We start from the raw sequence: 12315 nt of genomic DNA on the forward strand, positions 1-12315 counted from the left end.
GCTGAATGTAAATAAACTCCAGTGTGTGTGTGTTGTGTTCATGGCGTTCACAGTAAGACACACTGGTGTGTTCTACTGCTTTTAAATGACCACATGTTGTCAGGTTTCACTTCCCGCTTTAAATGCAAATAAACAGGGATGTGTTGTTGATATGAGCCTTTAGAGACAGGGGGGGCCACAGTCAGTTTGCTTGTGTTTGTATGTGAGAGAGATGAGCCGTCGCTCTGTCCGCAGCTCTAGTGAAATAAAGTTTTACTGGGTTATTCTCTGCTACTGTATCTGTACAAGCTGTAGTGACTGTTTCATCTCCACTGGATTTCTGTGTGTGTGTGTGTGTGTGTGTGTGTGTTAACCTTAGTTCCTCTGTGGCTTAAACCTTCTACATATACTGTGATGATGTGTCAGCGTCCACTCTGTCCAGTCTCATTATGTTCCATTTGTCCAGGAGCATTAAATGGCAGAATCAAATCAAATCCATTGTGTTCGGTGTTTTCTCTTTGGCTTCTGTGAAAGAAGGCATCACAGCCACTTAAAGGATAGACAGGATCATGTATCCATGGTGACATGAAAGACTATAAGCTAATGAGCCGGAGGATGTTTTCCACATACAGCTACGTACATCACAAAGTTTTCAGACCTCTTCGCTTTATTGCATTGGAGATTTAATTTGAAATGAATGATAAAATCACTGTTTCCCATAATGACAAGGTGAAAAATGTCATTTACATTCCACACTGACTTTATCAGCCAATGACATGGTTGTTGCTAACATGCTGGCAAACAGTTGCCTTGTCATAGTGACTCATCCATCCAGCAGACACACACAGAGCCAACACCAGCGTTGTAATGTGTTCATGTCCAGCTGACGTTCAGTCTTCTTCTCGTTCTTGGTTTCTTCTCCTGAGGAAAACATCTGTCTCTTGCGCCGCTACAGTAGATGTTGCTAACGCTGACAGACTACTAGTTGGAGGCGTCATAAAGCAAAAGAGCTGAAAGAAGCTGCAGCTGAACGGATCACTTAGGGGTGGGCGATACGGCAAAAATATCATATCACGGTTTTTGAAAAATAAAATAACGATCTCGATTTTATCACGATCTTAAATCTAAAATTGAAAAACAGACAATTTATAGGTCAAAGAGCCTTTCTAAACAAATTTTAATGGGCTCTATGCACAGCTCCACTACTTCCTGAACTTAAGGCAGCTCCTTTATTTCCTGTCTTACATTATTAGACAAACTGATTAATCCAGGTGTGTCTGAGTTGTCACAATGATCAGACACACCTGGATTAATCAGTTTGGGAGCTGCCTTTCAGAAATTCAGGAAGTAGTGGAGCTGTGCATAGAGCCCATTTAAATAGCTGCAGTTTTGCCAACATGTGCAAGTAAACATACTCTGATAAAATGCACTCTTCCTACGATCTCTGCACTTCGGCAGATCGTCTACACGCTCTAATCCTTCACGATTTAATATCGTCATATCGCCCACCCCTAGGATCACTCTTGACTGGTTTTGTTGCTGCCGGCGACTGCTTTCACATTAGATCAGACGTCACTGGATTCAGTGTTACATAAAAGATTATTGATTGATATAGCACCAGGAAGCAGCCAAAAAAACAGAATTAACTCAAACATACTGTATATCATCAATGAATAAATAAATAAGATTCACACAGGCTGGTGTAGAATCATCCAGAGCTTTGTGTCTCTTCAGAAATCTAGAAATCTAGTCTACGTACAGAAGAGCGCAGTGCAAATGATCTTGTGTGTGTTAGTTGAGAGAGCGCAGCCAGATCCAGCTGTGTAGCCGCATTGTCAGGAAAACTGTTCTCTATTGTCGTCCTGGGATCAACATCTGGCACAGCAGCCCACATGCTATGTTGTGTTGTGTTTCTTATTCCAGCAGGAGTCGGAGCTTGAGGATGGCCCAAGTGTTTATAAGCTGCATGTCAGGAGGAGTTAGGTGGAGGTAACAGATCACCAGAGCTGAGCAATATGCAAAACAGTCCAGTTTGGATTTGTGATTATTTCCATTGCATTTTTTTTGTTTGGTCTTGATACAAAACCAGCCCCATTCCCTTAACGTCTGCAGGACAGACCAAGTCCTGTGTTCAGTCACTCCCTGAAAGTGTCGTAGGTATCCCCCCTGTCAAACCATCACCGCCTCACAGACAAGTCCACCTTTTTGAAGACTTTGAGAATGACCTAAAGTTCATATTGTTGTGACATTAAACATGGTCTCCCAGAGGGGAACAATTAAAGAAAACACAAGACAGGAAAATTTGTCAGAGCAGCATGAAAGGAGCAAATGCAACTGTTAGTGTTACAAGAAAAAAAAAAAGACAGTATGAGCACAGAGCTATGTATGTGGTGCTTCAGTGTGTAGTTACCTGTCCTATGATCATATGATAAATTATTGTTATAACAAATACAAACAAACATTGTTTTGTTTAAGAGCAGGAAGTGAATGGGAGGAATAAAGAATCTAAACTCAAATGTCCAAAATCCACAACATATTGCAACATATTTTATGTACAGTATGTAGCTTCCCACACTGTGTCAGATGTGAGGTCTGTGAGGGTTCACGGTTCAGGTCTTACGGGGACACTAGAGCTGGGCCTTTGTAGCACAACAGTGGTGCTGACAATACACAACATTTTGGAACTGAATTTGCACTTGACCATAATGCTGTTTTGTTATTTTAAGTTTGTGCATCCCAAATGACGTCTGCCCAGAGGTTGTGTTTTCTGCAGTAGACACAACAAACTGCAGCGGCCTCTGTGACTTCATTTGTCTCTGAGAGAAGACAAATTGTTCATTTAGATACTATATCGATCACTGGTGGACCAGCAGGCAGAGCCGCAGTTTAACACGCCCCTCTGCTGGGTCCTTCGTGTTGTCACCCACCCAGCCTATAGAAACTGTGTCTGCCTCGAGGCTGTCTAAGCCTAAACCCGAATCTAGAGGAGTTGTTTATAGCAACTTTAGTTAAAATCAAAACCACTGCTCCTGCAAGCCAAACTAATAGAACTATTAAATGTGGTTTGCTCAATATTCGTTCTCTCCCATCCAAGTCTCTCCTAGTGAATGACTTAATTACAAGTCACAAATATTGACATATTAACACTCACTGAGACCTGGTTGCAGCAAGATGAATATGTTAGTTTGAATGAATCTACCCCTCCTAGCTACATTAACTGTCATGTGCCTCGTAACACAGGCCGAGGAGGAGTTTTTCCTCAGTGGATGTGAGGGTGTAAGGACAGAGGATGTTGTTATGTTGTTGCCATGTAAAGCCCTTTCAGACAAACTGTTTGTAAAAACGGGCTATACAAATAAAATTGCCTTGCCTTGCCTGGTGAGAACAAATGACCAGAGTGTTAGAAAACCCCCCCAGAAACCTTCTGCTATGGGACTAACGGTGTGTGTGAAGCCTTTGGGTTTAGCTCAGGACTCTCACTTCCTTCCACAGTGTCCAACATGGCCGTGCCTTTTCTGCGTGACTCCTCTAGCTGGTGAGTTTCTTGCGGGGCAGGTAGGAATTAGTGATCTGGTTCATCACCACCAGGGCAGGGAAGAAGGGCAGCAGGAGGAAAGCCCACCAGGCCAGGCCTTTGACCGAGGCCTGGAACCAGTCCGAGAACATGGCCAGCACCACCGTGGCCGTGGCCAGCAGGTACACCACCAGGCCGCAGGTCGCGTGGTACAGCTTCAGTTTGGCCAGGGAGGCGGAGAGGCGCAGCAGCTTGGGGAAGATCATGCAGATGCCACAGGCGGCTTGGAGGACGGTGGCGGCCAGGGTGCAAACGCCCAGCACACTGTGCCAGCTGACCAGGTGGGGGAGCTCCGAGACGTTCTTGCTGGCCACCATGAAGCCCAGTCCGGTGGCCGCGGCGATGAGCACCAGCGCTTGACAGAACCAGTGGAGACGGACTTTACCTTTGCGGGATTTGAAGCAGAACGGGGAGCCCTCGGCGGAGAAGAGCAGGATGCCCTCAGTCATACACAGACAATACTGCAGAGAGAGAGACGAAACACACACACACACACACACACCATGTGAGTTAAAGCAGAAGTAAGCGATCCGGTCGTTTTGGCTAATGCTGCGTTCCAGGCAGGCTTTTGAAACCGTAAATTACAGCCTCAAGTCACAACTTACGACTTTGTAGCGTTCCAGGCAACCCACTCGTGTTTCTCCGACCTGTTTTACCTGTGAAAGTCACTATAACGGCCACTCGTAACTTCTGACCCGTGAACTCGTACCAGATCGAACTGGTACGACTTCACAGGTCGGAAAACACGAGTTACAGGTTGCCTTGAACGCACCATAACAGTCCTCGTCCCTACGTCACCACATTCACGGCGTCCCTTGGCTGCACACACAGCCCTTCATGCCGTTCTCTCTCCTCATTGGATAAAACTTGTAGGATACGAGAAAAGTTTTCTCCTGGGCTCAGAGCAGAGCAGAGTGACTGACAGACCCGTGTTTCGGTCCAAACACTCTATGTAAGTGATTGCTGTCGGAAGATATAACTATTTAAGACTTATATTAACACAAAAATATCGCTTACTTCTGCTTTAATCAAGTCAAAACAATCAGAAAATAATATCTCCTGTCTATTACAGCTTGTAAACCACTGTAGTTTATACAGTTGTTAGTATTAAAAAAAAAAAATTGTTTATTTATATAATTCCAAAATTCAACTCGGCTCTGCTTTTTGTAATTTGCATCATTTCTGTTGGTTATGAAAACACTGTATTGACTAAAAAAATGATAATGACATTGTTTAAATGAAGTCTGACAAGACAAGACACACAAGCAATGACACATGTTCCTATAATAGTGGTATTAACCACTTTATTTAGAGGTCAAACTGTCGATAATAATCTCTCGTACAGGAAACGTGATCAGTAGAGTAATAACAACAGTGTGTTTGTTTCCTTTGTCAAACCTTAAGGTGTGTTTACATGTTTGTTCACATCTTTTGTCATGTTGTACTTTGTTGCATCCAAAACTTGACATAAAATTGAACTCAATTATTATTTATTATTACGGTAATAAAAAAAAAGACCCCAACCCTGACACTTCCTCCACTGTTTCTAGGTGCTACTAAAACACAGCAGTTATCACACTGTCGTACTGGGTGATACGTTCCTGCATCACCATGAACACACACTTCAGGTCGGTTGGTAACACAATATCTGACGCCACACAGTCATTTGCGTTATTGCTGCCTCCTCCCAACCCGCCCCATCTATAATTCACAGTGGAAAGAGGCTGGGCACAAAGAGGCAGAGCAAACAGTGTGTAGGTAAAGGTATGTTCAGTTCTCGTTTAACTGATTAATCATTTACTGCTTTTATTAGTTTAGATTTACACATAAACAAAAGGACCAGATGTCACACTCACTTTCTTATCTAAATCTAATTAGCTTCACACATCATCACTGTCACGACACATGCGATTCTCTCAAGACCGGCGTGACCTTAAAAAGACTTTAAAAATGATAACAAATAAATCAGAATTAGTTGTGTGGACTGTAAACTTACTGCGACAGACATGCACACCGGATGCCAGGAAAACAGACCTGGAAAAATGAGAAAAAAACGTTTTGAGTGCTCAGAGAAACTGTAGGTAAGCAGGTTGGAGTTTCTTTTTCTATTACCTGCTTACAAAGTGATCACTGAAGTTATTATAAAATGATCTAATGCCCAGAATCTAACAGCAAAGTTTAACTGGCTCATGGGCGAACTGGATGAACTGGATGGACTGGATGAACTGGTCTAGAGTTAAATTCAATGATAATGGAAACATGTTTCAAGGCAGCACTGCTTTATTAAATGGCCCGTGAGGCACAAAATATCAATCCAGTGGAGTGTGTTTATTATAGAAGACAACACATTGATTTTAGGTAAGGCAATAGATTAGACAAGAAACCAGATTGTTTACTGCGTGACATAGTGTTTGACACTGACTGAGTACTATTGTTACATAGACCGTAAATGGCAAAAAGAGAGAAAAAAAAATCTATGTACTTTGTTTTGCTTTGCTTGCACTTTAAGTGTGCGTTGAATGCTTTTTGTGTAGGCTAAGTATATGGAGTAAGACCACTTCCAAAAAGATGTGTCCATGATTCTAACCATTCGTATTCATAATGATAAACATTTGTATGTCAATAAAAAAGTTGTCATACACATGAGTCTGAGAAATTGTTCGGGTTAGGATTGTTTTTATGCGAGTACAGTATGAATCTACAAGCTGTGAGTGCAAAGTCTTGTGAATACAACTCTAATTTCTACAACTACTAAGTCTTCACTGTGAACACGAATTCAAGTTTGTGGGTACGAGTAGAAAAAGTGTTGAAATGACGTCTCATGCAGGTCGCAGGGGAAAGTAATGGAAACCCCGGATGTGGGTCATTCTATGAAAATGGTAGCTTTTTTAACAGCAATTTCATGTTTCATTTGTATTATTTTAACAACTTAAATATGGTCACATAACAGTTAAACCACTTACCATTATAAATCAACATAAATTACAGCTTAATGTATTTTAATATTTTTATTATATTATATTAAAAAAATGCTTATGATGGTTGGTGTTAATGATCATCATTGGTGTTACCCACTGGTCACAGCTTTTAGATTCATACTCACATAAAAACAATCCTAACCCTAACAATTTCTCAGACTCATGTGTGTGACAACTTTTTTATTGACATAGGCCTACAAATGTTTATCATTATGAATACGAATTGTTAGAATCATGGACACATCTTTCTGGAAGTGGTCTTACTCCATATAAGTATCTATTGTTTAAATTTTGTATAGACCCCATCTCGAAAATGATCTATTTATGCACCGGTCAGTGGCTGCTGCAATTTCGTCTTTATTTTTCCTTAAATTTAATGATATTGTAGCTGTGTCAGATGGTAAATCTCAGTGTTGTGTCCTGTTACCTAAAGTATCTCTAAGACAGTATTAGTTGATATCATTGCTGTTACTCACTCACATATCCATTCACTCAAAAACTCATTCCTATTACCAAATGTTTTTCCGGTTATTAAACTGTTTCCTCCAAAAATAAAGAAAACACATGCACTGTATTTTTTACATTAATATTGGTTCCATTGTCTGATTGCTTAATAAAATACATGTATGCATGTGGTTGATATTAAAACATGGTTTTAAAATGGCATTTGAGTTTTGGTAACAGCACAGAAAAAAAAGTGACTTTCAAAAGTTGCAATACATATAAGGTAGCCTGAGATTGACCAGTACTCATTTTCAAAAATCAATAGCCTAACCCTCTTAAATTATAGTTTCCTTTTCTTAATTTAAATAACTGAAGGATACAAGCTGGAAGGCGGCTGTTGTTCTTTACTCGAAACATGATTTCCATTGTTTTTATAGGAACACAATATCTGAAAATTTTAATGCATTTAGATAAGCCGGTGCATATTCTCATTTGCCCAGGTCATAGTATTTCAAAGGAGGTTAAATCGAAAGCAACTGGACTTAGTTATTTGTCTGGGAAGACGTTTCACCATCTCATCCAAGAGGCTTCATCAGTTCATGTAGCATCTGACCAGGCTGGGACTGGTCCTAGTCCTAGTCCTGGTCCTGGTCCTGGTCCTGGGACAGTCCCAGCCTGGTCAGGATGAACTGATGAAGCCTCTTGGATGAGAGGTGAAACGTCTTCCTAGACAAATAACTAAGTCCAGTTGCTTTCGATTTAACCTCCTTTGAAATGCATTAGATCTTAAAAATAGTGGGTTGGTAGTATAGGTTCACAATAGCACAATGACAATAAAGGTATTCTTCAATCTAACTGATGTTAGAATGAAACTATGTCAAGTCATTTTTGTCTTTTGTCTAATGCTACAAACACACACATATCTCCACCACTCACTGGTTCCGGGTCTGGACAGCAGGGAGATGATGAGGGTCAGGCCCAGTCCGGTGACATGAGCCGCTATCACCGCCGCCCTGCGCAGCCACACGTACAGCCAGTAGTCCCGCATCCCCAGCCCCAGCCCCTCTCCCACGGGGCTGTACTCCACATCAGACCGCATGCTGTGGCTGTGGTGGTGCTGCTGGTGCTGCTGAAGGAAGGAAGGAAGGACCAGGACCCACCTCCACCTGTCCTGTCCGTCCGGGGGGGCTACCTGCTGCTGCTGCGTCCGGGGCGCGTGGAAGGAAAGCGGAGACATCGCGTGCCGCCGACAAGCCGCCGCACGAGCTGCTGCTTCATTCTGTGGTTAATAACATGCAAGAAGAAAAAAACAAAACAAAAAAAAACACGACAACGCGCAGGTTGAACCGCAGTTTAGTGTCCAGGAGAAGGAGAAGGAGGCTCGAGACCCGGTTGGTTACGACCATAGACTGAGGCTGCACGCGAAGATGACAGCATGTACTTCCGGCATGTAGTTTTTTTTTTTTACTTTACAAATCACAACTCCACCAACTAAAGCGTTTTTATGACGTGAATCATTATGTGGAGAGGAACAGACCGGGGCTAAACACGTTCAGTTATTAAATCTCCTTCTTTTGTTTGTCTGGTTTTATGTCACCAACAGACCGAGTCTATAGTTTCCGCGGGCTTGACGAAACAAATTAAACCACAGACCATAATCCTCCTCCTCCGACCTGCCTGAAACGGGTCCAGCAGCTATGGATTAAAAAAAAAAAAAACCTGGCCAATGGAGCAGCAGCAGAAACGTCACCGTCACGAGAGGAGCGCGTCTCATCCGGGACCACGCAGCTGCAAAAATGTTTTGTTTGGCTACACTGAATATGATAATAAAAAAAAAAAAACTAAATTCTCAGTTTTATATGATTAATTTGTTCATTATTTTAGCCAAATTTTATATACATAAGTCTAAATTTTCTGGTAAGAAGCCAAACTTCTTGGAACTGTCTGCATACATGTATGTTGGTCACTATATCTCCTCCCTCTGTGATTGTGAGAATAAAAAAAGCTGTTAAAACGTATAATGATCTCTGTAAGCTTTACAAAATATTTATTTAAGTTTATGTTTTTTCTGTCTTGCTGTCATCCCCTGGCGTATTTATGATGGTTTGGTTGTGTATTAATGTTGTATACACTTATTTCATCTAACTGTATTCAATCCTGTGTATACTCTTGTTGTCAATAAAGTTGTGTAAAAAATAAAAAAAATTTAAAAGACCACACAGGCCGGACTCGGACTCGGGCTCAGCTGGTCTCAGCCGGTCGGTGCTCCACCAGCAGCACAGAGCCACGCGTGTTTATCAAAATTATACACCTGCTGATAAACACTGGCGCGCACACGGCCCCTGATGTATTATGGTCTGTTCACGGCTGCTCTTTACACTCTCCACTTCCTGGTTTGGTTCTTTGTCATCGCCGAAGAGTAGAGAGGAGTGAGATGGTTCACTTCCTGAAGCGGCAGAGAACCGCCGACCACCAAACACCATGTGGACCTGTCAGTGTCAGTGTCAGTGTCAGTCAACAATTACTTTATCTTCATTTTTCTAAAAAGCTATGATATATTTTTTTGTTTTTACAGTTAGGTGTGAAAAGGGGGCTTTTACTTTGAAGGACATAGAATTTATGAGGTTTGCCTGTCCCTTTTGCTCATAGACATTTGCCATGTAAACATTAGGGCCGGGACTTTAACGCATTAATTACGATTAATTAATTACACAAAAATTAACGTGTTAAAAACAATTAACGCGTTTTAATCGCACTTATTAAATTTTTTTTTTTTCTCACGTGTGTCTACGTGCGCACCACAGTGTATTGGCAGGAAAGACCATTTAATCTGTATGTATCAAATATCGATTAATGAATTAATCGATAATTTGCATCCCTAGTCTGTTGGTCTTGGTTAAGTACCACCTTGAATGCTTAAGCTTATGTATTCAGTCATTCAATGGTATACTAAAATCCATGTGAAAAAAAAATGCTTCTCACTGTTCTCAGGTCAAATATTCATATGCGATTAAAATGCGATTAATTGCGATTAATTAATTACAAAGCCTCTAATTAAATCGATTAATTTTTTTAATCGAGTCCCAGCCCTAGTAAACATCACAGTGTGGGGCTCCCGAAGACTAGTTGTCTTTTATTCAGAATTTTGGAAAGTTTTCATCAAATAAAAAATTGAAATCACTATCTGGGGAAAGTAAACTTTATTTTTTTAACATTTAATTCAGTTTTGATGTAATAGTATTTTTGTAATATGCTAAAATACATTTGTTGCCATATGGCAACAGTATGCAAATATGGAAAATTCCTGGTGCATTCAACGCAATGGAGTCCCATTGACTTACATAGCATGAACCTACCCTGAGACTATGTTTACAACCTTTTCTTATATTTCAAAGGTAAAAACATTATATATTTTTTTATATTTTGTGATTAAAGGTATTTTGTAACATATTATCTAAATGGACTTGCACTTATATCTTCTAGATAACTGAATGAAATGAAATAAAATGAGTGATTCAATGTACTTCATTGAGACGGGTTCCAGGTTCCAGGTTCTCAGACATTTTATATAACTGTTGAAATTATACAATGTTTTTATTGTATGAATGTTTGTTTGTTAGTTTTGGTTGAGTATGAGATGGATTTGTTGAGTTTTGCTTGAAATAAAATTAGTTTTTGGTCAAAAATGTTGATTTTATGGGACTTTCCACGATTGCATATTGTCGCCATATGGCAACAATTTACCAACGACCCCCCCCTTTAAAAAAAAATAAAGATTTTTTTTTTAATATTTCTGTTATTTAGACAATTTTAAGTAATAAAAACATGCAAAACATTTTTTACCATGCCTTAGTAATATTTCATGCAATAGAGGGTTAACTACTGAAAGATTTGCATTTACTGTACAGATGCGAAATATTGGTACTCATTGGTACTGGTAATATTGATACTTCTCAGTAAACAAGTCCATTTTAAACCACTGAGCTTGGGACAAAAAGAACATCACGTGGATGACTCCCAAAATTAGCCATACAAATAAATAAATTGGCTATTATGTTCTTCAGCATTTTTATTTCCTTTATGTCAAAAGTGAAGTCTCATTACCTAGAGAATTATTATGTATCCATCCGTTTATATAACGGCATTTTTGCCATCAGTTGATCAATTCAAGCAATAAAAGCAATAAAATACGACTCATAACCTAAAAATGTACTTGTTTTTACATAATTTTCACTTAAATTCACAATAAATAGAAAAATCTGCCAGTGAAAGTAAGTTTTTTGTGCTTGTAATAAGGAAGAAAAACTTGCTCCACTATCAGATTTTTTCTACTTATTCCAAGTGAAAATCTGCTTGAAAGAAGTAAAAAGTGTCTAAAAACAAGCTACTTTTAATATGATGTGTCTTATTTTAAAGCAGAACTATGCAGCTCGGCCGGAAATAGCTCGCTCCTTCGTTGGTTTCTCTTTTTTTCCCTCTCCGGAGCTCCCCCACAGTTCTGGTAGGCACATGTCACTGTCGTAAAAAAAAAAAAAAAAAACTCGCCGCCGCCACCTCCTCCACCCCCCCTACACGTGCTTGTGTTTACTGCTGTTTGCTAAGCCCTGCTAACACCGAGCTAACGCTAACACGGCGCTAATGCTAACACGGAGCTAATGCTAACACCGAGCTAACGCTATGCTAACACGGAGCTAATGCTAACACGGCGCTAACGCTAATACAGCCACACACAGGCACAAAGACACAGACATACACACACAGGAATAAAGGTTCCAAAACGCGAAGGTGTGTGTGTGTGTGTCATGATGTATTACATTATCTTATAAAAGACCCATGGTGTCTGTGTTAGCATTAGCTCCCTGTTAGCCACAAGCTGAACTTCATCAGTAAACATTTCATGTTTCCATGGTTTCCTCCGACTTTCCGAACTCAAACCAATCACGATTCGTGACATGCATGACGTCATATGCGTTCTTATCTCGTACTGCCGTAAAGCAGTTTCTCGCGATACTTCTATCCATTGACGAGATTTGTAACACCGAGACGGACGACTGATCTTGCAAGTGCGGTTTTCAGCCAGTGGGGGGGGGGTGAGCGCATTGGCCTAGACCCCATTCACTTCATAACAGGTCACTCAACCATCACAGTGACTCTGAGCCACAATAATTACAGCCCAAATCCTGCATAGTTCTGCTTTAAGTAGAATGAGATTTGTTTTGACTTGAAATAAGACAAATATTCTTGCTAAGATATTTGGGTTTTTGCAGTGTAATGCTGCATTAGCATCAAAACAAAGAAGGCTAAATAAAAAACGATAATACATACGTAGTCTAAGAAAAA

General features: G+C 40.4%; 1 protein-coding gene across 2 annotated transcripts; it reads right to left on the reverse strand.

Annotated features, from left to right (window-relative positions):
• Positions 1 to 638: 638 nt before the first annotated feature.
• cyb561d1 (cytochrome b561 family, member D1) lies at positions 639 to 8099 on the reverse strand. 2 transcript variants are annotated; one of them, XR_015035843.1, is made up of 4 exons: positions 7912 to 8092; positions 5550 to 5587; positions 1501 to 4014; positions 639 to 1017 (listed from the first exon to the last, which is right to left on the reverse strand). XR_015035843.1 is itself a non-coding variant. In XM_085776596.1 (3 exons), exons 1-3 carry the CDS (start codon positions 8072 to 8074, stop codon positions 3508 to 3510), a joined length of 708 nt encoding a protein of 235 aa, XP_085632722.1. In that variant the 5' UTR covers positions 8075 to 8099; the 3' UTR covers positions 639 to 3507. The 2 variants fall into 2 exon arrangements, 1 of the variants encoding a protein (XP_085632722.1); XM_085776596.1 differs by having other exon boundaries at positions 639 to 4014; positions 7912 to 8099.
• Positions 8100 to 12315: the final 4216 nt, after the last annotated feature.

The sequence above is a fragment of the Trachurus japonicus genome, chromosome 5, assembly GCF_045865225.1.
Source record: "Trachurus japonicus isolate A0001 chromosome 5, Traja_1.0".
NCBI lineage: Eukaryota > Metazoa > Chordata > Actinopteri > Carangiformes > Carangidae > Trachurus > Trachurus japonicus.

What these genes read in the sequence shown, in the direction of transcription:
- cyb561d1 (XM_085776596.1), bottom strand. Translation starts at nt 8,074, where the DNA reads ATGCGGTCTGATGTGGAGTACAGCCCCGTGGGAGAGGGGCTGGGGCTG. An exon ending in GCTGTCCAGACCCGGAACCA is followed by an intron (nt 5,588 to 7,911) that starts GTGAGTGGTGGA and finishes TCATTTTTCCAG; the next exon opens with GTCTGTTTTCCTGGCATCCG. An exon ending in CGGTGTGCATGTCTGTCGCA is followed by an intron (nt 4,015 to 5,549) that starts GTAAGTTTACAG and finishes CTCTCTCTGCAG; the next exon opens with TATTGTCTGTGTATGACTGA.